Raw genomic sequence first — 27,687 nt, forward strand, 5'->3', positions numbered from 1 at the left:
TTTAATCTAGAGCTGCAAGGATTAGGGGTATTTTTTTCTTACCAGCAAGGTCCATAATGAGTATTTTTCGTTGAAGCAATTTCGTTCAGTCAATAATTAGTATTTGTCAGTTGTCAGATGATGTTTGCAATAAAACCAGTCATGGAAATCTTAATCTCTGTCACTCTATGCTTGAGCTTTTTCTTGCTTCTCTTGAGCACAAAGGATGTCTGGCCATGTACTTTGATGGAAGCAGGATATGGCCCTTCATAGTTGTTCTGATGTGGCCACAGTAAAGACATGCAAAGTTTGTGTTTCTGCCCCCCCTTATAGGACATTATCTCTATGATTCTTTGCTCAGATCTTTTTTTTTTGATGGTGCTTCTTCTCACACTGTCTTTTCCAATCAAATGCAGGTATCATTACTTGAATTTAAGCTATTGAAGAAAAGAATACCTACTTATGATGGATTATTTCTTTCTCAGGGCATCCCAGGCTTCCGTGGAAAAAGAGGTCCTAAAGGGAGAAAGGTAAAGCTTCTAACACTTGTTGCAATTTCTGCTGTCAATTTAATGCACCTGCAATTCACTCTGTAACTTTAATCAGCTGAAAAATGTTAGTTTTATTTTTTCCACAGATGACTTTCAATTGTTTACAGTTAGTATTTTGCAGTACTGCAAATTCTGTGCAGGTTATCAGTACTAGATGTTCTGAACTGAGGAAGACTTAACATGATGAACCTTGTGGCTGGTTACTGATATCAGCTACCTGAGGGTTAAAAGATGACAGAAATACATAAATATATTCTGTAAAATTAGTGTTAGCACAAGGTACAGATATGATGCAAGTTTCACAAGTCTGATTTTGGTGTTGGTTTGAATGCAGATCAGCTGCTTCTAATGTCTGATATTTCTGGACTATGGTAAATTAAAGCTGTCCTCTACTTAACATATATTTCTACAGCTGAGAATAAACACAAATCTGCCAAGTATACATTGTCAAGGTTTACATATTTCCTGTGGTATATCTTCAATGCCAAGTGTTTTGTTTTCTGTTGCAACCTTATTATTTTGGGTCTTTGAAGCTATCCAGGAGTTTCCAATTTTAACTTGCTTGTGGTTTGAGATTGGAAACTGTGATAGCCTTCTCCAGTTGTGCACTCAGTTGCGCTCAGCAGTTCAGATGACTTTCATCTAGCATGTTGAACAAGCTTGTTCAGCAGTAGTAGTGTGATTACCATCATTTGGCCCTGGATGAACGCTATGAAAGTTGTGAAGGATTCTGTTTAATTATGTTTTGTTTTCTGTGTGATCTAACACCAGCCAAAAAAGGCACTAGCCTTCAATAGAGTTCCTTTTGATGTAAAGAAAGGCAAGCAGAGAAAAGTGTCATTAAGTTGATATACTGCTCTTTCTGAAGCTGCTATCAAATTGTTAAGGTATAAAATCAAAATAAGAATCTGGTTTTTTAATTATTCAGCTAGCAGGACAGGGTATTCCTGTGGTTGTTGACCATATTGTAGTTTGCTTATAATTTGAATCAAATGCTACTTTGTGCATCTGAGTGTTGGGCATTAAGAGGTCTCTGCCATCAGTACTTTGCAGTAGTTGGCAGCGTGTTGTGCTGGTGAGTCACGTGCAGCATTTAAGAAGAAAGACAACCTGGATGGAAAGCAAAGGCTTGTGCTCAGAGTGGAAAAGGAAGAGGAGGTGATAACAGGGTACTCTGAAAACATGTTTTGCGTTATAATCTCATTCTCAGTGGCAGGTTTCACTGAGGCTTCTGATTGCCAGTGTAGTAGTTTGTTTCAGTCAGTAACAGTTGGTGCTGTCCATGCTGTGGTAAGCAGTTATTTTTCATTTACAATAAGAGCACAACTTCTACCAGTGCCAGACTATGCTCTGATAAGGACTTTGTTTATATAAATCAATTCAGAGAGGTTTCACATAGCTGACAGAGCACCAAAAGCACCTCTGCACAAAGTCCATGATTACCTTCATTCAGTACTGATTCCTCTGTAATGTTGTAATTTCCTCAATCCCAAGGTTCATTCCAAATCCTTTTTATGATCTATGAAGTACTTATTTGGCTAAAGGCTACTGATATAGGGACCAAACCAGGAGAGCAATCACATGGGAACCTGGCTTGAAGTACTTTACTGGATCACAAGCTTAGAGAATGTGTGTTATTTTAACCCCAGACAATGATAGCTGTGATGACAATGTCTTTCAACACAGTGTCCCGGAGTTAACAACACTGGTGCTTTGGGGCAGGGCACTGTCACTAAAGGAAATTTGGCATGGGAATTGCATGGTGCCTGAAGTCAGGCTCCTCACCTTGTTTTCTAGGATGCAACTTATTTATTTGGACAAAACTTCTGTCAATAATAATACTCGGGGAAAAAAAACTGTCTGGCAGAGATCCTTCTGAAAGAAAACAGATCCCAAATATGATCTCATTTTTTGAAAGTAATATTAAAGTATAAGGGAAGTGGATCATACAAGGGATTGTACACTTACAATTCAAAATGCTACTACCTAGCAGGTTTATTGGCTAGTTATTCATATTTGTAATATCTCTGGCATATTTGAAATGGAACAAAATATTCAATTACCAAAATCTTTATTGTGAAGATTATAGAGTGAAGGTTTGTTTGAATTTTAGATTAGTTTTGCGTACAATATGCTTTAAATAAAATATTTCATAGTAAAAGCATATGTATTCAATTTCTTTCTTTTGTATGCTTGTAATATGAAATTTGGCTAGTTCTGCAGTATTTTTAATGCATTGTCTGTCCTCTTAGTACGATGCATAGTGTACACTATCTTTTACGTAGATAGTTCAACCACATTTGGTGGAATGTTTTTACATAGTTTTCTTCTAGATGGGATTAGTTACAATCAGCGGTCAATGTGACAGAACAGACCTTGTAAATTATACCAAGAATTTATTAATCAAGTCCATTGTAACTGTAAAAACAGTTCGAGTTCTGTTTTATATTAAAATTATGAGTAGTCATCCTTTGTGTGATTTATAGTAATGTTAAATGATAATATCGATGTAATAAAACACTTGTTGCACAATAGTATTATTATTATTATTATTACTTTCAATTTTAGCATTTTCTGACATTTTCCTATGTTGCATTTTCCTTTAATTTTTCTACTTACTAAGATATCAGCATCAGTTAGAAGACACATGCTGTTGAGAATGGGATTATGATGACTATGGGTAATCTGTCCCTTTCGTAACTCATGCTATGCTGGGTTTCTGCTGTATATAAGCCATCATCTGTGACCTGCATCTATGATCTGGTGGCTGGTAAAACTGTCACATTGCATCCTCCATTTCACTTTTGATGCCTCTTTTGTGTGTTTTAAAAAAAATTTTATATTCATGTGTGTTATGGCAATTCTGCCTCTTCCAACATCTACCAATGGTAGGCAATACAACCTAAATATTATGCTATTAAGGAAAGGGTAATAAATTAATCTTTGTCTACATCCTGTCAGCTGGTAGCTTTTAACAACATAGGCACTGTCAAATACCCATTTTGCATGTGTGAAATTTTACAGGACATTTTCAGAGCTGTGCAAAAATTTGGCCAGTGGTTTACAGATTGAGAATCAATGAAATCTGCTTTATTTACCATTAACCTGTGAACCTCTACTGTTTAAATGATAAGACAGTAACGATATAAAGATCTGTACTGTCAGATCTTACAATTATGGCCATAGATTCCTATTTGGGAGTCCCATGATCAGATCCTGAATAAAAATTTCATTGTTGTGAGAGGCATTCCTGTCTTTTGCTTTCCTGAATTTGCAGGAGAATGCAGAAAAAAACTCCAACCAAAATCAACCCAAAAGATGTTACAGGGAGTGTTAAGCATGTCCCAGATTAATTCACAGTATCATGCATGGTGATGGGAATTAAGAGCCTATTAAGTTGTTTCAACATACTGTTTTAGCAGTGTGTATGCATATATATATATACACATAAAAAGTTACCTTAACTTTTATAGAATTTTGGTTTAAGTTATTACTAAAGCCAAATATGGTTAAGCAGTGCTTAAGCTGCTTTGGTTTACGATACGTTTTTTTCCACCTCCTTGCCACAGTTTTATATTGTCTTCCTGACTGCTGTTCATATAATATCGTATGATGATGCATATCCCCCATTCCATTAAGTAAAGACACTGCTATACTAAGTCCTGAGCTGGACAGCTGTGGATGTCCTCCAAACAAGGTAGATTACAAAGGCCAAATTATTTGTACCTTTGACCTGCAGCAGGTTTGAACACAGTTTTACAGAGGTGAAAGGTTAACACCTCAAAGTACTGTTCCTGATACACAGGGAGCGGTAAAAAGACATTCAAACATTGAAAAGACAAAGAAGAGTATTTCACGTAAAAATTATTGTAAGGATGGAATGTGCTGCTTTTCCCCATGGAGGTGGACTAGTAATGCTCTGGTGCTTTGTGGCTGATTTCTTGAGGTCAGTGCATCTCTCAGTTGTCTCAGTACTCTAATACTGTGCGAGGCTTTTCAGTTCCAGGAAAAGTCTCTTTCCTGTGAGCGCCTTAGCTTGGATTTTTTTCTGGGCAGAATCCCTTTCCAGCTTGGTATTTTGCAAACAGCATGAGTTTGCTATTAGCTTCATGTGGCTCTTCCAGAGAAATAGTGAGATCTGCCTGGTAATAGTACACTGATAAAAACTAATTAAAAAAAAAAAAAACAACATCCAAACGAAAACAAAAAAACAAAACCCAAACAACTTTTCCCCAGCAACTCATGTGCTTCTGCAGTGGGCAACATCAGAAAGAAGTAAAACAATCTGTGAAACCCTGAGAGGAAGCAAGAAGGGTTAGAGCTAGTGAAGTGGTGGATTTCCATTTCATTTTGCTTCTCGAGCAAGAAAGCTTTTTCAAGCTTCGACGCTTGACTTGGCCAGTCGGATTTCTTCCCTGTCCTGACAATCTAGTCTCTGAAGTCAAAACTCTGATAAAATGAATGAGGCTTTTCCATGTCTTGTTTGAGTTATTGTTTCAGTCTCTAGATGTAGACTAAGGCAAGTGTTCACATTGGTAAGGACAGTGTTGTGCCAGAAAGATGAAAAATTTGATTTCTAATGAACATGTGTCACTCTGAGACTGCAACCATTAATATTTGGGGAAGAGTAAGAAGAGAACAAAAGACAGATGTTTTAGTGAATGCTGTAGGTAACAGGAAAAAAAAAATATTTGAAGTAAAAATGCTAAATAGGAAAAGAGACTCCAAGCAAACAATTCAAGTAATACTTGTTTAATATTGCTCTTAAAGCATTCAGTCATCTGATTTTGCCCTGTGCTTACATTGTGTATAGTTATATCTTTTTTGGTTATGATTTTAGGAGACACACAAATACCACTACTCTATTCATTTGAACTGTGCAGCTGAAACTTTCTGCTTCTCCCATTCCTCCATCTCTCTCCCTGAATCTGCTTGCTGATGTCCTAATTTATAATACCTACAGGAATTCGGTGTTCAGACCACCCTTCATGTCTTGGATAATAAAGAACAAGCATTCTCTCTTCTGCTTTAGGGTTTTCCAGGTGACTTGGGAAATAGAGGCCCCCCTGGTCCAGATGGGAATCCTGTAAGTATCAAATTGTGTGTTGATTAACATGGTAAAATTTATAACACTCAATATTAACTCCCCTCCCAAATGGAAAGGAGACTTTTGCCTCAAAAGCAATGTCTTGAAGTCCACAGGAAAATTTTGGACTGTTATTTCTCCATGGAAATTGCTAGGATAGTACTGTAATAAGCAGTGGTATAAAAAAGAGAGAGAAAAGAACCAGAAAGCTGCTGAGGGAACACAGTTTGCACTGCTGCATGTGCTGACTACCTTGAGAATCAGATGTCTTGCTGTCCTCATTGTATTACTGATGAAAGTTTTGTCTTCAAAAATTCTTGCCTTGGATATGACTTTACGTTGTTTATTTAAACCATTATTCTAAGATCACCTTAACAAAAGGCGATTCCACATGCGTGCCAAAACCCTAGCTTTTGTATGCTTATGCATTTGATAGTTGATTTCATCCTTTGAACTGTTACTGAATACAATTATGCTAGTATGTCATTTAGTCCATTATAATCAGTATGATAACAGCTTTGTCCTTGGCAGTGTGTGCAGGCTAAAGTGCTCTTGTGGTATGGTGTTCAAACTGTGGCACAGTCACATCACTTCACTAGCTGCCCTCAAAGGAGCTTTGCTGTCATGCTGTATTTGTAGGGAAATTCTGGCTGCGGACTCCAAACTCAGGTTTCCTTTCATATGAGAAACCAGTGAAAGGGCTTTGGGACAGACAAGGGAACAGCAATAAATGCTGGGCAAAAGAGCAGCTGATTTGAATCTGCTTTTATTGTTGGATGTGCCTTTGGAAACTGCTATCAGTTTGCATCTAAAGGTTGTTCTGATATGGACCAGAGTCAGCAACTGGGCAGAGATGGTCTCCTTTTTGAAGGCCTGCCCTTTCCTGATGCCCATCTTAGAAACTTATTTTAGAAAAGCTTACATGAATTTTGCTGGGGGGTTCTCGATGTTTGATGTCAGCATTTTGGAACAGAGAAAAAAACTATTTTGCGTTTCTGGTCCCTGAGGTACAGTTCCCCTTGTGGGAATGCCAGGTGATGTCAGTATGGTACTTTTCATCTCGAAAGCCTTCTGAGGGGTTGAGTGTCACCAGCTGCTTTGCAAATGACATAAAAAGGTTAGTTCTTCCTTCCCCTCCTGGTCTTCCTTCCCGCCCCCCCCCCCCCCCCTCCCCCCAAGTCTCCCTCCATTCCTGATGAAGCAGATATTGTCTTTCCACAAGATCTGCAGAACAACAGTACTTTAATAGAGACAAGCTCAGAAAGCCTGGATCTGAAATTACAGACTTGCACTTTACAAAGAAGCCTGTTTTAATGCAAGCACTTGCAAACAAGTTCCTTCTAATCTGCCAAGACAGCTGCTGATCTTACTGCCGCCTTAGACAGGCAGCAACCCCTCTCCCCTCCTCCCCGAAAACTCACCCTGCAGGGCTTGTTCAGGCAAGGGGCCAGAGCTGCAGCTGCAGGGGGCTGCAATGCTAATGGGATATTTACAGAGCCTGTTTGTGAGCTGGCAGTGGAGAGCAGGGGCTGCCTGGGAGGCCTGTGGTGGCAGGAACTTGAAGGGAAGACATTTCTTCCCGTGTGCTGACTTGACGCTAATGACATTTGTCTCCATGCCTAATTTCTTCTGCTTAACAGAGTAATGCCATCCTTCATTTCCACAACACCCTCTCAGTTCTCTGAGGATGTCAGTCTGCCTTGGAGGATGTTGCTAGAGCATTCAGCTTCCCCTGTGGTTAGTTTGGAGCAGGTTGGAGAAGGTGCGTAGGCACCAGAGGAGGGAGGAGAGCTCAAAGGTGTCCTCTGTGCCATGCCCAGCAGCCGTGCCCTGTTGGACAGCTTCAGAATGGGCTCGGATTTGCTTGCATAAAAATTCCCCTTCACTGTGGGTGCCAGTGCGCTGCAGTGAACCCTATGTATGAGATCCATTGAGTAGCAGGTCCCAGGTGTTGGGACACTCTGCGTGAAGTGTGCTGACCTGGAGGGCTACTTTCGCGCAGGGCAAAGAGACTTGGCAACTGTTTTCTGCAGTGTTCAGAATTTTAGCCTCTGCTGAGTTAAACTTGGGTGCAACAGAGGCAGTAGTAGAGTACCATTGAATTTGTTACTTCTACATAGAGTACAAATACTGTAGTTTGTGTCAAGAAATAATTTTTCATAAAGACAGTGTAGCCTTTAATTTGCAAAGGTCTTTCTATGAACTGAGCCAGTGTTCTATTTATCTTTCAAAGGAATCTTAATAAATTCTCATGGTGGTTTTTTTCCACCCCAAAAAAATTCTTCTTTCTTCTTCCCACTTTAAATATCACGGTAACAGATCTCGTATTCCTTGGTAAAGCAGAAATGATTTTATGATGCAAATATCTTGAGATCTAATTCCACAATCAGGGATTTTAATAAGCATGTTCCCCTACACAGTGATAAGCTGTCATTCTTCAGGAACTCTCTATAAAAATCCCAACTGACTTGCTTTGCAGATCACTTTTGTTTATCTTATCACTGGGAATTTTTTTAAAATGGTAAAATTCAGATAATCTAAAATCCATTTTCTTTGAAGGGAATTGTTGGTGGTGTTGGTCCTCCTGGATTTCCAGGACTAAGAGTGAGTACACTTTTATTACTTACTTTGATATGGATTCATTAGAATATTTGTCTTGTATGTTTGTGAAATAATAAAAGCAAATACAAGAATCCAGGAATTTAAACAGATTTTCGTTTAGATTCATTCTACAAAACTGCTCTCATATTGCTGGTATGGAGTACTTCTATACTTGGTTTGGATTTGTATGCTTATTTCTGACCTGGTGTCTGGGGTTTTTATTTGAAATAAGCAAATTTGCTAGTTTATACCCCTAAAGCCAGCATTACTTTTTGAAAAAGTGCAATACTTCCAAACGTTTTAACGTCCACAGCCCTCATTCATTGCTGTAGATGGCTACCAAATTCTAAGCAGAATTAATTCCTAAGGAAAATTACTTTATCTTGTATACAGTATCATATTTAAATTTTTTTAAATGTTTTTAGAATAAGGTTGTGATTCTCATTATGGAGTTGCAAGCTGTAGTTGTGTAAATACAGTTGTGCCAGAGAAGCTCTGTGACGTGAATGAGTCTTACAGGAGGTGGGAAAGACTCATACTTTCATATTGTGTAGTCTTACTCCCTTATTTTAATTCATGTGTTTACTGATAGAGGACCTGGATTTGCTTCTTGATGTTGGCTCAATCAAGGCTGGCTACCCAGCCATGTTCATAGTTCATAACATGTGGGAGAAAATAGCATGTTTACACTTGAATTAAGAAAGCCATGATTGTCTCCAGTGGTTGGGTTTTTTTGATATCTGGAGATCTGAAACATTCTTGATAAGCTTGTTTGTTTGGTCATCTTGATGGTCATCTAACTTTTCCTTTGAAGTATGACAGTTGAGTTCCATTATTATTTTCTTTTTAATGATATGTTCATAACAAAAAATATTCCTAGAAGTCATCCCTTCCTGCCTGATTGGGATTGTTATGGCATTGCTATAGTGAAGACACACAAGCTTGGTTAAGGAACCTCTGTGGCTTCCAGCCTTCGTCATGCAAACATGACTCATTGTGTTCTTGTCAGTTAACACATTTGAGCCAATTGAACCACTCATGAGACTAGAGGTTGCACTCTTGAGAATTTGCTTTGAGTTATAGTTTGCTTTTCTTTCTTACATGACTGTCTTTGGAATTTTACCTCAAGGATTTTGATAATTGTACAAATGTATCTGAGGTTTTTAAAAAAGCCTACTATATATCACTTCTAAAAAGATACTGTTACTCATTATTTTGACTAAATCTCAGTCAGCAGTTTAGCCCTTCCTAGAATTCACGAGCATAAATGTTTGCATGGTCAAAGCTCCATTTGCCATGTTGCTGAGTTGCAGTCAGTTATACAGAGAGATTGAGTGTCAATAAGTTTTTGTGAAATATAGAAATTATTTTCAATCACTAGCCCAAAGCTTTTGCCACTTGTACATAGCTCTCATTATGGTTATATTTCAGCTATCGGGGGGGGGGGGAATTTGATGGCATATTTAGATTTTGACAAGCATGAAATCAATAATTGTTTTGCCTGTGAACTCCATTTGAGTGGCCTGCCATCTCTCGTTTATATGTGGGACTCTTTTGCACAGTTGCAGCTGTGTAAAAGAGCATTGATTATGTGCCCATGTGCTCTACATAATTTGTATTCAAAGTAAAGACAAGAAAGTAAAGCATAGAAACTGACACTTCTTTCTTCATTATGTACAATTACTAAGCGAATTCTTCCTGTGTATAGTTTTTAGTTTCACAATGTGACAATTTGGAACAGAACTTTTACAGGGAGTGCACTGACATTCACATCTTTTGTTGGAATTAGTTTGACCCCCAGAACTGTTGGAAACTTTACATCATCTGCTGCAGTTCCATTTGACTGCAATGAATTAGGAGCAGAGAGCTCCTTTGATCCCTGTACTTGTGTGATTGTAGCTGAGGTGTATGTATATATGCTGAAAAACAATTACTTTTTTGGTGGCAGAAATAATTTTGCAAATGAGCTTCTGGTCTTAACAGAGTTTAGTGCTTGGGATGGCAAATGTGTGAACAAAAATATGTATGGACAAGTGCTTATGATGTAGAAATGTGGCTCCATAAAGGTAGGGTCATTGTACATCCTTCCGACAGCTTAATAGATCTTACAGATATATTAGGGTTTTTAAAGGTATCTTCTTTTATTTAGCCAAGACACATTAGCATTGCCACTCCAGGGCAGTTAACTCTCCATGGTTGATAAGACCTTACTGGTACAGTAAGATTTTGCAGTTGAGGAAAATGGCCCAGCAACATTTCCTCCAGATTTCTGAACACCCTTTGGAAGCTTCCAAAGCATCAGCAAATCTAGTTGGGGTTTTGAAATAAGGTCGGAACATCACTAAAGTATCTAGCTAAAGTATTGCTAAAGACTTCAGTATCTAGTGGCATGAGTCTTTTGTGTAGACTAACACAGTGTATAGGCATCATCAGTAAAATTTACTATTATGCACCCCTCTGTGTCTCTGCATTACATCATATTAGTTACTCTGATTCCCACTTTCCCAGTCAGTAAGATAATTGGAAAAGCTGTGCTTTGTTCCAGAGTTTCTTTACAAGGGACCATTGCACTCTTTAAACTGTAGCAGAATTTCACCAAGACCCCAGGGGAATTTCAGGTGACCCCAGCATCCCTAAGTACAGCTTGTGTGGTGCAGCCCTGTTCCTTGACCACACCTGCTCTCCAAATGGGCTTGTGCACCCTGGCCTCTGTTTTCACATGGCCCTTATTCAGGCAGCTGCTAGTGGTCATCCAAAACTGGGTACAGAACTAAAGACCTCAATGTTTGTTCTAAAATACTTAGTCAATTATAACACATTATATTATTACAAGATGCAATAGTGAACATGAGTTTAAATATATTATTGTGGCAGAAACCAGCAGCATTAATTCAAGTAGCTTGTCCAGCCCAGCTATATGCAGTGTCAAGAGCTAATTATATTTTTGTGTTTGTTCATGAGAACAACGGCAAAGTGAGCAGCATCAGCAAGCTGAATCCGAGAATTCCTTCCTTCCATGATTTTTTCAATGTATAAAGCTGTTGCCAAGTTTGGAATTTTGGCTGGCTGAGCAGTCAGTCTCTCAAGATTTGCAAGGCCATGAGTTTTAATAAGATGAAGACTTTCAGAAAATTTACAACTACAGTTATCAGAGCTAGCTTTTCTTTTTACTTTTTTTTTTTTTTTTTCCTTTAAAAACAACCAACCACCTAATACTAGGAAGCATTAGTTTTCCTTTTCTGGTATCTTATCTTTTTGTCAGGTTTTAGTTTCACTTGTCACATAGAAATGGTGGAAAAGGTATGCATTTTGTAGCTGAAGTAATTTTTGTTTTCTATCAGCAAGTTTTAACCAAACTGATAAGCATGTGCTAACATATAGCGAGGCTGTTGTAGATGGAGGATGATTTAAAAAAATGACAGACTTACTAATTCAACCCTTTTCTTATCAGTGAGATAATTTTTCAGTTTTATTTTTGTGTAGTTCCAGTTCTTTGCTTTTAATTAGGTCAGCCAATATCTCTGGAGACTGTGACAGGAGTTTCATCAACTTGAATTTCGTAAAGCTGTTTTGGAACTTCTTCCCATTGCTTTTGTAAGCTAAATTTCCCAGCTCAGTATCCCTCTGTGATTTTTCAATCGATGCTATTGTTACGATAAGTATGCATTTCAATGTACAGTATCATTAATACGGAAATGCCTTGCTGAACTAGAATATATAGCACAAGTAAGAGACAGCAATGTAAACAATTTATCTTGGCATCAGCTAACATGACAGAATATATCATTTAAGCAGTCATAGAAAGCTAAAGCAATATGGAGTGGCAATTTTCCTGGGAGCTTTACCAAGCACCATTGAGATGCTAAGTCATCCGTCTTCCTTTTCTTCAGTGAGCCATGAGTCTGATGATGGCTGCAGAAGAAGGTTTTTGCTAATATTGCTGAAAGAGTCTCCAGAGAATAATGTGCTGAACTGGAAATCAGTAGGTGTCCATCTCATCTTTTCTATGTCACTCTCAGCAAGTGGCAAAAGATTTCTGTATTCATATTTGTTGCTAAATTCTTGCGTAGCCACAAAGGTATAACACTGCCTTTTTTTTTCCCCAGAGACAGAATAGGCAGCAAGTAGATAGACTTTTCCTTCTGTAATATAGTTTTAGCTATTGCTAAATAATTTCTTATGTTTAAGCTAATTATCTTTCATTAATATTATTGCTGTTGCTGTGTTGATCTTTTAAGATTCTTAATTTTTTTCATTTCTGGTTCACTTTTCTTTTTCAAGTCATAAAACTGTCCATATAAATCCCAGAAAGGAGAGATGTAGTAAGGACTTTGAAGGTACATGAGAACAGAAAAAGTTAGCATGCCCGTCAGAACTTAAGTTAAGTTTGCACGCTTGGTATTTTGGAAGAATCCCATCTCTCTTTTTTTTTTTTTTTTTTTTTTTTTTTTTTAACTTGTAGACGTCACTGAGAGACAAGAAATCCTAGTAAAAGTCATTTTTTATGGCACTACTCATGGTAGAGTAATTCCTTTAAGCCAAATTCAATGCTTACAGAGTAGCGATGTCATGTAACCCTAAGGACAGAGGGAATAGCCACCGAATGTGCAGCTGCAGTACAAAAGAAAGCTTCCTTATTCTGCATTGCCTAATGCACTGCTATCTTCTCTTGAATACATAATCTACAGGAAAAGAGGGAAGTTTGGTTTCTTGTGTTTCTGCTGATGTGTTTGGGAACTGTAAAGGTGGAGGGCTTATAATATGGATACTTTTTTCCCCAAGAAATTAGCCTTAAAAAGATTTTTATTTCTCTCTGTGGTGCAGAAAATGCCACATTCTGTCACCAGTCTTTAAATTACTCGATTTCATCAAATGTTTAATGCAGTCACCTTTCTTCCTGTCTCGTAGGGAGGCATTGGGCCAGCAGGACCGAGCGGACCATCAGGAATTCCAGGGCCCATGGTATGGTGCTAAATGATCCCACAGCCCAGTGCCTATGCTGGTTTCCAAATTAGAGACAAACATTGGATTTTTGTTTTCTTCATTTTAATAGGGTCTCCCAGGGAGTGTGGGACAGCCTGGAATGAAAGGTGATAAGGTGATTTAAATATTTCCATTATCTTAGAGATATGTAGTTCTTTCAGACTTCTTTCATTAAATCTTAAGCAAAATAAAGTACTTGACAAAGTCTTCCCTTTTTCCTTTTGATTTCTTTTCTCTTCTGACTTTTATTTTTTAAAATTACTTCGGTCTCATGATCTGATACTTTAGACAAACTTACTTCTGGACAGAGCACTTTTACTCCTGGGCATAACAAATCCAGTGCTGTGTCTATAGGGTTTCCTGGAGGGGCTGCTTCAGTGCAACATCTTGCATTGTCATTCAGAGATCTGTGTTAATTTTAAATACTAAATATGGAATTCATCTTTCTCATTCTATAATTCTGATAACTACCCCATTTTAAGCCACATACATATGTCTGTATAAAATAATATGTGTTTTAGGGTGAACATGGCCTTGCAGGAGAGCCAGGAGACCAGGGGTACCCAGGAGACAAGGTAATTTATAATTGCATTGTTTTACGAAATTGTCCGTTTTCAGCAACTTCATCATGCTTCTGAGTCTCTTAAAATGCAACAACTCAGTTGCATAAAAGTAGATTGCAGTAGTAAAAGTTACTGGATACCTGTCCTGGTTTCGGCTGGGCCAGAGTTAACTCTCTTCTTAGTAGCTGGTACAGTGCTGTGTTTTGGATTTAGTGTGAGAATGATGTTGGTAACACACTAATGTTTTAGTTGTTGCTAAGTAGCGCTTATCCTAAGTTAAGGACTTTTCAGTTTCCCATGCTCTGCCAGCAAGCAGGTGTGCAAGAAGCTGGGAGGGAGCATGGCCAGGACAGCTGACCCGAACTAGCCAAAGGGGTATTCCATACCATAGAACATCATGCCCAGTATATAAACTGAGGGGAGTTGGCCAGGAGGGGCGGATCGCTGCTCGGGCATCGGTCAGTGGGTGGTGAGCAATTGCATTGTGCATCGCTTGTCTTTTCTTGGGTTTTATTTCTCTCTTTTTTTTGGTTATATTCCTTTTCATTACAATTATTATTATATTTTTTATTATTATTAGTTAGTATTGTATTTTATTTTACTTTAGTTCTTAAACCGTTCTTATCTCAATCCACAAGTTTTACTTTTTTTTTTTCCCGATCCTCCTCCCCATTGCACTGGGAGTGGGGAGTGGCTGTGTGGTGCTTAGTTGCTGGCTGGGGTTAAACCACGACAATGCCACTGAATTAACATATTTTTAAGAAATGCTGTGCTAATTAAAACTTAGTTATCGAAAGTAGTGAACAAAGACAAATAAAGGGCATGGGCAGAATTCTCAGTACCATGTGTTCAGAGATGCATCAAACAAGAGAAGAATTAAGTATGTTCTGAAACCTGCTAAGAAACTGTTGTAAAAGATGTTTTTCCCTTGAACCTTGAGGTTCATGTGCAGCTCACCTGGGCCAGCTGTGGTTAGCAGCAGCACGTGGTCTGGCATGCTCCTTCATATCATGAAACTGACATAAATAAGTGTCTGCTTTCCTGTTTGGCTAGTACATCAGAAGTCACTGAAATAGCACATTCTGTGAAATCTATTGCTTCCAACATAACACAACAATACATTTTCATGTGCATTTAATAGCTTTCTTTTTTCAGGGTGCTCTTGGTTTGCCAGGACCTCCAGGGATCAGAGGAAAGCCAGGACCCCCAGTAAGTTTATACGTCTATTTTAGCTCTCAATATATCACTATATGTTGTTATATTTGATGCTTCTTTGCATCTTATGTTCACACTGCATGTAATCTAGAAGCTACCTAATTCAAAATGCACAAAGAATAAGGTCTAAGCTGCTTTTATTTCTAGTGACTGGTTAGTGAGTCAGATCCTAACATGTGAGATTTTATTACAGAGATCATGATATGTGTCAGATTTTAATATGGGAGTGCTTACGATTTTAGGTATTCTGTGACAGTCACTTTGTGAGGGAATAGACATGTTGGTAATGTTCGAAAGAAATCCACTGAGAGCTTTGGGAGCTGCCAAGATGACCATTTGGGCTGGCTGGATTTGGAGAGAGCGTGGGAAATCTCATTAATAATGGCCAGTCATTTCCCCAGGGATGGGAGTAGTCATGAATTCCAGTATTTACCGATTTTTAGCCACTTTAAAGGCATCTATGCAGTGCTGCCACTTCTGCTGGGTTTGTAAATGTTGAGGCAGAAAAGGCATTGCACAGGGTTACTTGGCTTTTTCCTCACCTGTTTTTAGCACTACTATCTGCCTCTCTTCGGTGTATAATTAAAAGCTGCCAATACTTAACGCTGTTAATCACTCTAGTCCCAATTTTCTTGTGTGCAATCAAGCCACTATCTGATAAACCTACTTAGACCTCATGAATGTCATAGGCCCCTTAAACTCAATAAAAAAATACTTTCTTTGTATTTTTATAGAGCATTTATAATGTAAACACTAATCCTGCAAAAAACTTACACAAATTTGCTTAAGCTTAGATGGGAGAGCTTGGCCTTTTTGCCTTTAAAGACATAAGCATTTTCATTTAAAGATAAGCATGTGAATTAGCCTATTCCTGAACAGTTGTGGATTTTAAGCACAAACTGAATGTGACCAGCTTCTTGACTGATGTTAAATTAAGATATGAAACCTCAGTCCTGCAAGTAATATAATGTTTAACTTTGTAGAATACATTTACAATAAAATCATTTATGTTAAAAATTTAAAAAAGATTTTCCAGGTCAGGCTTTAATTTCGCTCAAGGAACACCTAGTTATGGCAGCAGCAGCAAACTTTTAAAAATGTGGAAGAACAGATATAATTTAGATAAATATTTTGGTCCGTTTTCAGGTATGTCAGTATTTGTATGTAATGTAGTCACTATAACGTGGGGATAGGACCTAATTTTACTATTATTAATCACAAAACTGCCATTTCTTTGGCCATGATTGGATACTTAAACTATATAGGTAAGTATGTAAACCAATATCCATAACAGTTACTTCCTGGACTTCTAAATAATATAGTTTTTATTGTGAAAACAGCTATATATTTCAAGAGGTTTTTTATATGACTTTGAACCATCCCAAAACTCCCAATTTTATTTGTCTAGAGCTAATTTGCATTTTTTGTTGTGACTTCAAAGACATATGAAGGAGAACTAGTCTTAATTGAATCCAAAGAGAGGCAGTTATAAAATTTCCTATTTAGTGGAAAACTCATCTCAACACTTTTGTTGGCTTTCTTTTTGATGTTTTTAAAATCTTCATAACAATCTGTTGTTAAAAAAATAAATTATCGTCAAAAATCTAACTTCGGATTTTTTTAAGGGGAAAATTGGAGATCCTGGATCCCATGGACCATTGGGTCCTCCAGGACCTGAGGTAAGAAATGGCTTGATAGAGGTGAATTGAATGTCATTTAGTTCTAAATTACAAAAATCAGAGGTAAATGGGTTTACTTCACAAAAGATTATTGTCTTAGTTGAATTAGAAAATAGTTTTTATTCAGTCATAGCCGAAGAATTCATTCTTCTCCATAAAGTACAAAAGATTCTAGCTCATAATTTTTTATTGCAAAATATTAATATACAGGATCTTTGAATACAAAGTAGTTCCTCATTTGCCTAGGTGATTAGGATTTGCTCTCCTTTGAATCCAGGTGTTATGGATTACACCTTGAATGAGGCTCATGTGATTTCTCAGACACACTTCCATTCTTGAATTCTACAGCATGTTTACAAATGGGATTTTCCAAGCCTGGTTGCATATTTATCTCTTACAAAATAACTATATTTGCAAGGAATGCAAAGAATAAACACCAGTTACATAGGAAGCATTGGCAAGCACTTGTGCAGTTGCCTAAGAACTGTATAGTACTGTGGAAATCTACACAGAAACTAAGTCAGTCTCTGAATTGTTCCATTTCGGTGCTTTTTGGCATTTATACCATGGGCTATAGGAAAAAATGCTGTGGACTGTACAGGAAAGACATACACATACACACATCTATTTGCTGGAGAGATAAAAGCAAAAAATTCAGACTTTTCTTTTTAATCAGCCTCCTCCAATGGATTTTTTTTTTTTTTTTTTTTTTAAATATGTCTGGAAGATATATATTAGCAATGATGGTTGTTCTGGCCTTACAAGATACAATAACACTGGGAGTATATCTCCTCAAACCAAGGCTCTATATTCCTACCTTTTTTAAGAAGGAGCCCAAGGCCTCTGATCCTCAAAGAACAAATTATTGGGTTTTATTACTTTGTTGTTATAGCTCCTCTAAATCCTAAAGAACACACTTTCTTATTGGAGATGAGCCCTCATTGAGAGAAAACTCACTGGGAAATGCATTGTATCAACACAAGATGGTCTTTTCAGAATAAGCCAATATGTTTTAGTCAATGGGGAGAGGGTATTTTCATGCCCTTCAGTTAGAATGAAAAAGGCACAAAGCCTGTGCATGCTGTTCACAGCTGCCTCCCTCTGTGGCTCAGGATTTTAAATTTTGTAAGCCTCTTCACTGTTAGCAAAAGAGATCCTTGCATCGTCTCTTCTCTTTGTATAGCTTCCAGCAAGGGAGACAGACCTGTGGCAGGTTAATATCAAATTGTTGGTCTTGAAGCCTGTGTCCTGGTGACCCTGACACCTATCCTGATAGTCCTTCCATAGTTCCTTATTCCAACCGAGGCATGCTATACCTTTGGGCCTGCGGAGAAATTAATCATTCAGGGCTAGTATCCTCAGAGCAGCTATGGATGGGAAAACTTCCTGTTTGAAAAGCTCAGCGTTTCCGTTTGCTCAGGGGTGCAGAATTACTTCAGCCATTAGAAGGCAAATAAAGTACTTTGTTAGATAATTAAAGCTTGAGTGTCCAGGTATTTTTCTTTGAATAATTGTCTGCAAAATGTCAGGTTTAAAACTACAAAGCAATGTTTCTCTTAACTTTAGTCACAGAAGACAAGTCCAAATAAAGTAAAAGAAGTTTTGCCTTCTTTTACTTCATAAAAACATGGTCACCATATGGCAAAATAACAGAAATAGAAGGGAGGTAGGACAGCAGTATACCAGGATCTTGAACAAATTGGAAATTCCAGAAGTTCTATAATAAAAGGAATTAAAAAAACAGCTTAAAACTGAAGATTGTATCTTAATTTCCCTCTTACTTTGTCTTATAAAAATAAGCTAGTTGTTGTTGCCAGAAGCTGTTTAGACACAACTGGATATATGAAGTATGAGCAGTTAGTGCAGATTTTCCTACAAGAAAAGCCTACTGTCATATATCTAATCATGTCTCTTCTTCCAAAAACAGACAGCTAGCAGGCCAGACAGGGCTGCTTTCCTTGTTCCTATTTCATTATCTGAATGGTCAGACTTCCCGTGACCCCATGTAGAAAACAGACATTACATCCTATACTACATGTTCCCCTTGATGTTTCTGGAAACAGCAGAATGTGATGAATTAGTGTCTTACATGGGGAATACTTTGACATGACAACCCACACCATATGCCTTTTAGGAAAGATTTTATTAAAAGAAAAAAAAAAAGGCTATGTTGGGATTTGTTGGGCATTGCTGCGAGCAGACGGAACAAGGCTGTGTCTGCCCAGTGGCAGAACCTATCAGATGCTACTTCAAACTATGTCTCTTCCCTTTTGTCCAACACTAAGACAGTGGGATTTATAAATGTGCCCTGTCCCCATGTTCAAGCTTGTTTTGAGTACATGTGAAATAAGAAACTGGGCATCCTTTGGTCTCTCCAATTACACATTTGAGTATGTATTTCATTTCCAGTATAAAGAATAAGCAATCATATCCCTAATTTTCTTCCTGTGTAAACTGCTTTAAATCAAGCACTGCAGCCGCTGAAGTCTATAGTTATCTGCACACAACAGTGGGAGCAGGCCTGGCAGGCTTCATTCATCCTCCTGGGTTTTTGCCTTTTTATAGGCATGTCAGCAGTGAATTGCTTCCTAAATCTTTCCTCTGCAGTTGTACAGCCTAGGTACACCAGATCAGAGTTGAAATAAGCCACCCACTCACAGCCAGGGTCCATTTGAGAACTGCAGTGCTGATGGGCAGGAGTGAGTAGAGGGAGGGACAGAGGTCTCATGCTCAGTCTCTGGGCGGCTGTACGAGGGTTGGCTGCCAAGTGCATTTTTTTCAGTGCAGAAGTCCTGCAGTGTCAAGCCAAATTCTCTTCTGGGTATGTTGCTGCAGAGCCAGGGTCTGTTGTGTGCCTGAATCCGTGCTGCTCACAAAACACTGGATATCTTTAGTGAGCGCTTTATGGAGCATATTCTTCATCAGTTTACACAGTTTCCTGCTTTGTACTTTCTAGAGAGCTTTATTTTATTGGTACGACAACTGGAAGGTGCTGGTCTGACTGTTTTAACCCATAATGCCTGTGTTTACTATGTACGATGAAGTATGTAATGCTTATTGCTAATGTGAATGAAATTAGACAAGGTTTTAACAGGCTTCCACATGTGTTCAGTATATTTTATAGTTAAATTTCGCTCTACGAATCACATTTAATTATCCCCCAAGAATGAGGGTGATAGTTTCCTTCAGATGTGCTCTGAGTATTATAAATAGGTTTCATCTGGAGCAGAGGGAGCATTAGTCATTATCTTCAATAGAACTTTTTTCATCTGTGCAGTATTTTGATCTGAAGTTGTTAGCTTATTCTTTCAGGAAGGTACTTATATGGGATTCAGCTGGTATGTTTCATGCTCAAGGCAACAGCATTACAAAGGAAGAGGATACATTCAAATAATAGTTAACAGTCCAAAAGGCATGTATTTTGTAAGTGAATCACTGGCTGCTTTGAGTTGTTAATTTAAAAAAAAAAAGTTTATTTTTAATGTGTGTTTTATCACATGATGTTTTGGGGTTGTGCAAACAATGCCATGAGTGCAGTGATAACATAGCCTTCTGTTTCAGTATTATATTTCAAATAACTTGCACGCAAATGACTTGAAGGAAATATAGAAATAAAGACAATTTTATAGCTGAATTAATTGCATGTTCTGGCATACATCTGAAGAACTGTTCTTGTTGTAGAATTGCTTATACTTTCTGCTTGCCTTTGCACAGAATCTTTAACTGGTCCTTTCATAAATTTGACATAAGTACGTCTTTCAATTTACCTTGACTTTAATAATGTTGAACAATGCTTGTTCATGTGACCCTCCTGTGTTTTATATTTTCTTCAGAATGATTATGATAGTTCAGTCTGTGCCTGTTAGGTCCTGGTCTGTTTCCACAGACCTTCATAGGTACTTTGCATAGAATTTGTCCTCCTGGAGATTTTCCTTTTTCAGGCAGAGCTGTGGTGACACTTCACTAGAAAAGACATGCACATAAACGAAACATGATGTGTGTTGCTTTACCAAGGCATTATTTAACTTCTAACGTTCTGAGTCTGCCTAGAGTAAGGCAAGCTAATATTTAAATGTTTTTTATTTGATTTTAAACACCTGCACTGCTTTGACTCTTGGGTTTTGGTGTTCATCTTAGAAGAAACAGTAGTCTTGCAAATAAATTTGAAATTTCTGCCTTACCTTTTTGGTCTGGCCTTAGTCTAGATGTGGTTTGATATGTATGGGCACACAGTTGTTAGCAGCATAGAAGCAATGTACAGTGAAATAATCCTCCTGCAACAGAACAGAGTTCCTCTTGCACAAGGATTATTTCACTGACTATTAGTTACTAGTCTCTTTCCTAAGGTTTAAAGTTAGGAATACTTGATTTTCAAAATGCACAGAGTTGTTCCTGATGACTTTCCTCTGTGCTCAGGCTTTGCCTAACCCCAGTGTCACTTGTATCATTAGAAGCATGCCTGAAAGAAGACCCGTTCCTCAGACCTTAGTCATTTAACTGTTATTGGAGGACTTGTAACACAAAACCAAGCCTGAATATTTTAAAATAAATACATAATCTGGTATTTCTGACCCGTATGAAATGCCCACATTTGATGCTTGCTTTCACCATAAGTGTATTGGGTTTGCGTGGCAAGGTTTTTGGTAGCGGGGGGGGGGGGCCTACAGAGGTGGCTTCTGTGAGAAGCTGCTAGAAGCTTTCCCTGTGTCCGATAAAGTTAATGGCAGTGGGTTCCAAGACGGACCCGCCGCTTGCCAAGGCTGAGCCCATCAGCAACAGTGGTAGCGCCTCTGTGATAGCACATTTAAGAAAGGGAAAAGAAGTTACAGGGGAGTAGCAGTTGCAGCCAGAGAGAGAGGAGTGAGAAGATGTGAGAGAAACAACTCTGCAGACACCAGGGTCAGGGAAGAAGGAGGGGGAGGAGGTGCTCCAGGCGCCAGAGCAGAGATTCCCCTGCAGCCCGTGGTGAAGCCCATGGTGAGGCAGGCTGTCCCCCTGCAGCCCATGGAGGTCCACGGTGGAGCAGATATCCACCTGCAGCCCCTGGAGGACCCCATGCCAGAGCAGGTGGATGCCCAAAGGAGGCTGTGGCCCCATGGGAAGCCCACGCTGGAGCAGGCTCCTGGCAGGACCTGTGGACCTGTGGAGAGAGGAGCCCACGCTGGAGCAGGTTTGCTGGCAGGGCTTGTGACCCCGCAGGGGACCCACGCTGGAGCAGTCTGTTCCTGAAGGACTGCACCCCGTGGAAGGGACCCATGCTGGAGCAGTTCGTGAAGAACTGCAGCCCATGGGAAGGACTCACGTTGGAGAAGTTCATGGAGGACTGTCTCCCGTGGGAGGGACCCCACGCTGGAGCAGGGGAAGGGTGTGAGGAGTCCTCCCCCTGAGGAGGAAGGAGCAGCAGAAACAACGTGTGATGAACTGACCGCAACCCCCATTCCCCGTCCCCCTTCACTGCTCAGGGAGGAGGTAGAGAAAATCAGGAGTAAAGTTTAGCCCAGGAAGAAGGGAGGGGTGGGGGGAAGATGTTTTAAGATTTGGTTTTATTTCTCATTATCCTGCTCTGATTACATTAGTAATAAATTAAACTAATTTTTCCCCAAGTTGAGTCTGTTTTGCCCATGACAGTAATTGCTGAGTGATCTCCCTGTCCTTGTCTCGACCCACGAGCCTTTCGTTTTATTTTCTCTCCCCTGTCCAGCTGAGGAGCGGGAGTGATAGAGCGGCTTTGGTGGGTGCCTGGCATCTAGCCAGGGTCAACCCACTGCAGTAAGTCAGAACAAAATTTTAAAATATACATCTCTGTTTGGCATTGTTATATGTATTGGAAAGTTCTACAAAAGTAGCTGTTCATGTTGAATGACTGGCTTGAATTTTGAGTCTTGTGAAAGTAATTGATGAGGTGGCCCAGGTCTCCCTGGGTCGTGATTGCCCAACAGACCACCTCTTCATGGTGCACCTTGTAGGTTGACTAGTGGAAGTCTTCAGGGCAGACAGGGAGACTGTTAGATCAGGTTCAACAGCAAGTCTAGCTCTAACCAAACTGTGCCAGGCTCTCTCTGGAAGTCCTTTGTGATCCTCAGAGCAGGTCTGCACTGAAGTTCTTACCAAAGCTCTTAATTTTTCACATTGTAGATTTACAGAATGCTTCAAGACTTGGTCCTTAATACGTTGATTGGTGGCCGGTGCTGCTGTGCTGGTCAGTCAGGTGAATCACCAGCCACCTTCTTGGCCATCAAGCAGCCAAGCAGGTCTGTGAAGGACATGTTTTGAAGCGTTGGTGTAGGGCCTTGCTCACACTATAAAGTAGACTACACTAGATACTATTTGTTGTAAATACAATGATTCTAATGTGTGTTGCATATAATATGTAGATGCACTAGATGGCTTTAAAGGATGATGCATCATATTTGGACAACTGGTAACTTCAAGTTTCTCACAAGAAAATCAGTCACTAGTGTTTTGGTGAGCATGGTTGAAAAGATCTGCTGTGTGCAAATAGACAAAAGCACAAAGCAACATCAGCGTAATTTTGCTGACATCTTAGCAACAGTAAATTGCAAAGCTTTCCTGTTTTGTATGCTGTAATCCATGATTGCCTTTTTTTCTGTTCTCTGACAAATTGCAATTGTACAGTTGTAATTTGTACTGTTAGATTCCTTCCTCCACCCTTCCCAAAATCAGAATTGAAGGTTTGTAGGAAAAAATTAAAGTTTTGTCTCTGCCCTTTAAAAATGCTGGCATTAAACTTTGGCTAGATTGGCACACACAGAAGAAAGCTCATTTCAAATCTTTTTTTTTTCTTACTATTTTCCTCTTTGTACTTGGCACATTATTGACACTCACGCAGTTGTACAAATGGCAAAGAGCAAAGTCCTGTAACTGTGTGAATACTGACATTTCTAAAATTGTGTAGAGAAAAAAATAGATCTTTTTTAATTGAATTGTATCTCTGCATAGCGTGTCCTTTCAGAAGAATAATGAACGCTTCTTGTTTGAGAATACAAAATCACACTCATTTTCTCAGTTTAGAGAGATTGTAGTTTTGTGCGGAAATCTTCCTTTTGTAATTTGATGATAATTAGTAATAAAGCTCTAATAAGGTATCTTGTTGAAGTTCAGTAGCTGCATCCAGTTAGTATTGCTTCTGAAAATTCATTCTAAATTCTCATTCAAATGAAACACAGCATGTGATTGAATGAAATAATATTAGAGCAGGGAAGCTTGGCAACTGAAGGGGACTGTCACAGTCCCTGGAGAGGTTTTTGCGCCGTGGTGCCCTTCCACCAGCGGTTGTGTCCCGATCCCATTGAGGGCTGCTGAGGAGCTAGAGGGCATGAGGGTCAGTGACTAATAGCAATGCTGGCAAATGTTGTGTGGAAACAGCTTAGAGTGAGTGGGATTCTGCAAATGTACGAGAATTCCTAGTGGAAATGTAGTGTAATTTCCAAACGCTTCTGATATTCTGCTTCCATGTTAGCAGCCACACAGGAAAACAAACAAAAGAAAAGCAACAGCTTTTGCAGATCCCTCATCTCTGAAGCACTGACTTCGGTACAAAAAGACATGCCCTGACATAGTAACAGTCTGATCATCTCTGCATTGTTTGTTAATTAAAGATTCTATAGATAAATGAGAGCAATATATATGTTAATTTCATATTTAAATGTATTCAGTACAAAAAGCAACACTTTCACAGCAAGTTTAAGGCACATTTGTGTTGAGATAGCTGGTACTTCAGGTTCTTCTGACACCACCTCTAGTTTGATTAAAATGAGTGAACTCTGAAGTGCTTTGCTGGCAAAAGGCCACGTCTGCAGCAAGATTTTGAAAATAATTTGTAACCTACCACCTGCCAGGCTTCTGGCTGATGGGAAGATAAGAATCTACACTTTGCATTTCCTTAGTAGAAGTCATAATATTTAGTGATGTTTTGTTCCAAATAGTCTCTGCTGAAAAGTACGGTGCAGCTGGAAACAATACATTGATCTCCTGGCCTTTCACTTAGGGAAGAATAATGAATTTTTAATCTGGAGTAGCTTCACAGGAGCTGGCTGCTGAATAACTCTTGGCAAATTCAGATATAGGTAGAAATGTATACCACTTCACTACTCAGAATCTGAATGGCAAACGCCATTGCTGAGGTGTTTTAAGAACTCCTTTCTGGTTCCTTCATTTTCTGGAATTGCCTTAAGTGGCTGTGTCCTGGATTATTACAGTTACCTCGTGGATTATTAATGCGAGAACATCTTGGAAATAGTGTTCTAATACTGCCATAGCATCTGCATTTTCTGTGTGGTAGTGCTTGAGAAGAAAAGACTGAATCCAGCTGTACAGCAAAGACAAAAATGATGAAGATTTTAAACTTTTAAATGCATTGCTAGTGTTGATGCTCTCAGGTCAGTAGCCCTCTCGCATTCTAAGACTTCGCCTGACATGGAAAGGTTTCCAAATGTCATGATTGTTCTAACTGTGATAGTGCTTGTCAATGCTTACATCTCACATCTCATAGTTCTTACTTAATTCCTTCTAGAAGTATTTACACAAATAAATAAATGAAGTAGATGTATTCCCTTATAAAAGTATAAGAATCTTTCTAAATAGACATTTTTCTTGACAGATTGTTTTCTGGAATGTTTATTACCATGAGGGAAATTGTCTCTGTGTCAGCATTTAGCACTTGTTCACACATTAGAAAGTTAAAGATTTACAGATGTACAAAACAAACCCACCCCTTGGTAACTATTTAATGTCTGTAAATAAGCAAATTTAAAATTAAGAAACAATGAGTTAGCAACTTCCAAAGAATTGACCTAACTCTTCAGTGTGTTTCAGTAGATAATTGTGATCAGGATTTTTAAAAAATCCTCTTATGAACTGTATAGAAATCTAGGCTGATATAAGTGAGTACTTCAGGTATCAGTCTGGGTGCCTTGGTCACATGTGAATAATATGCTATGTGCCACCTAGAGGCATGTTGGAGTTGTTGCACAGCTCTACTGGTAGTTACAGCTTTATAGCAAAAAGAAATTACCACTGTGATGTTTTGTGAAATGCTGTGTTAGGTTTGTTCCACTTATTCTGAAAACTCAGATCAGTTCTTTTTTACTCTTGAGTGGTTTGCTTTAGTACTCGTTAGCATTCAAGTGCTAAAACTGATCTTTTACAAGAAATCATAATTCTGTTTCATATTTAGTTTTATAAATTTGTTTTTTCTTTAATGTATAAACATGCCTAAAAATATTTGCATCCCATCTAAATCTTTACTTATAAGTCTCTCTGCATCCTGTTAAGAACAGGCTATAGAAAGCAAACAGAAGAAAGCCCTACAAGTAAGAACAGTGATGCCCTAAATACTTTTTAAATTTTATTATAATGTGGTAGTTGAGGGTGAAATAATATTTTCTTTTAAACTTCTTGCTTTAGTATGATTTCTCTTTACCATTCTGGTAAGTTTTTTTGTGATTTAATGTCAGCTAATTGTGAATAATCATTAGAAATGGTTATTACCTCTGTTTGAAGTTCAGCTGTTCTGGAAGAATAGAGTGTGGTTAACTATTATCCACCTAGTGAGGCAATTTTTTTTTTTTAATACCTCTTTCCTGCTTAGAGAACCTAAAAAGCAACTCTTGAAGCTTTAATGATGATATGTATTGGCCTGCATTAGTATGGAAGGGTGCCAGAGAGAATTTCATGCTGGAAGTTCTTTATGAGATGTTCTTTAAATTGGTCAGAACGTGTATGATGCTTTCATTTCCATTATTGGAAAAGTATGCATACAAAGAGTGATATTTATAATTTTTAATCTGCAATGGTTTTCTGTTAAGGAAGAAGGAAACTTGTTTTTACTAGTGTTAAGCAATGGATGTGCACAGATGTAGTAATAAATATTTTACTCAGAGGAAGAACTTTTCAGTGACAGTCTTTCTATTTTCAGGTAGGCAAGATTTAATGAAATTTAAAGGTTTATAAAAATAACAAAATCAAATACTATCTTGGCAGGTGACTGAGTGAGCCCTGTGCTAACTAAAGAGTCAATTACCAGTGCTTTACTTTATCCTACAAATATAAAGATTACGTTTCTTCACTGGATGTTTATGAAATTTAACTCACTACTGTATTGCATAAGGGTTAGCTGCATCATTTTTGTTTCCTTAAAATACACTCATTCCTTATAAAGCAATCTAGTTGTAGCACTGGATTCCTCTGACATAGAGGCATCCTCATGGTGTCCCACTCAGTGCCTACTGGCCAGATGGTTTGGGGTGATAATTTTAATTGATTCATTTCCTTTGCATATTCATTTTTTCTTTACTAACAGCTGGACCTATACCACACGCTATTTCACAAAGGCTTATTCTGAATAATGCTACGTGCTGGTGACCTTCAGTTACTGCCAGCCAGACGTGGATTAGCACCTGCTGATTTGGAGGCAAAAGGCTTTCTACCCTTTTCTTAATCTTGCAGTGATCTCGTCCTTAAAGTGCGGCCAAGGATTAAAGGGCTTCAGCTGCTCTCTAAGCTTTTTAAAAAAAATAGTTGAATTCATGAGTACAGGACCTGGTGCTGGCTGCTTTGTGGGGGTTTTTTTGTGCATCAAGACCAATCCAATGGTTTAATTTCAAAAGTTCCTTAGTGGATAAAAAGTCTTATGCTAAGAGAAATGAAACCCATACTGACATCTGCTAAATTGAGTTTAATGAAAGCTGCCTAAAATCTGTCACTTATCCAAATCGTTTCAAGGAAACTTAATGGATTTTGACATTTTGGGGATGGTAGAACAAATTAATTTCTTGTTTCTATGAATCAGGTTTGTTAAATGAAATAAAAGAATCAAAACAAGTGCACTGGAAACATTCCTACTCTGTAAATCATTTGTCTGTATGATTTCTTTAGGGTTTTCCAGGAGATATTGGTGTACCTGGATTAAATGGCCCTGAAGGTCCTAAGGTAAGACTATATGAAAACTTATTCATAATAACAATAAACAGTATAAATCTCTGAGGAAAAGCTCTGAGAGATGGACACTG

General features: G+C 38.5%; 1 protein-coding gene across 1 annotated transcript in view; it reads left to right on the forward strand.

The window, feature by feature from the left end:
• COL24A1 (collagen type XXIV alpha 1 chain) overlaps nucleotides 1–27,687 on the forward strand; it is a 157,022-nt gene that overhangs the window by 44,963 nt on the left and 84,372 nt on the right. The window contains exons 12-20 of the mRNA XM_050901019.1: nucleotides 465–509; nucleotides 5,563–5,616; nucleotides 8,176–8,220; nucleotides 13,126–13,179; nucleotides 13,271–13,315; nucleotides 13,722–13,775; nucleotides 14,919–14,972; nucleotides 16,604–16,657; nucleotides 27,554–27,607. Of these exons, the coding sequence (XP_050756976.1) occupies nucleotides 465–509; nucleotides 5,563–5,616; nucleotides 8,176–8,220; nucleotides 13,126–13,179; nucleotides 13,271–13,315; nucleotides 13,722–13,775; nucleotides 14,919–14,972; nucleotides 16,604–16,657; nucleotides 27,554–27,607 (459 nt within the window). The remainder of the gene's footprint in view (nucleotides 1–464; nucleotides 510–5,562; nucleotides 5,617–8,175; nucleotides 8,221–13,125; nucleotides 13,180–13,270; nucleotides 13,316–13,721; nucleotides 13,776–14,918; nucleotides 14,973–16,603; nucleotides 16,658–27,553; nucleotides 27,608–27,687) is intronic.

Source organism: Gymnogyps californianus, chromosome 8 (assembly GCF_018139145.2).
Source record: "Gymnogyps californianus isolate 813 chromosome 8, ASM1813914v2, whole genome shotgun sequence".
NCBI lineage: Eukaryota > Metazoa > Chordata > Aves > Accipitriformes > Cathartidae > Gymnogyps > Gymnogyps californianus.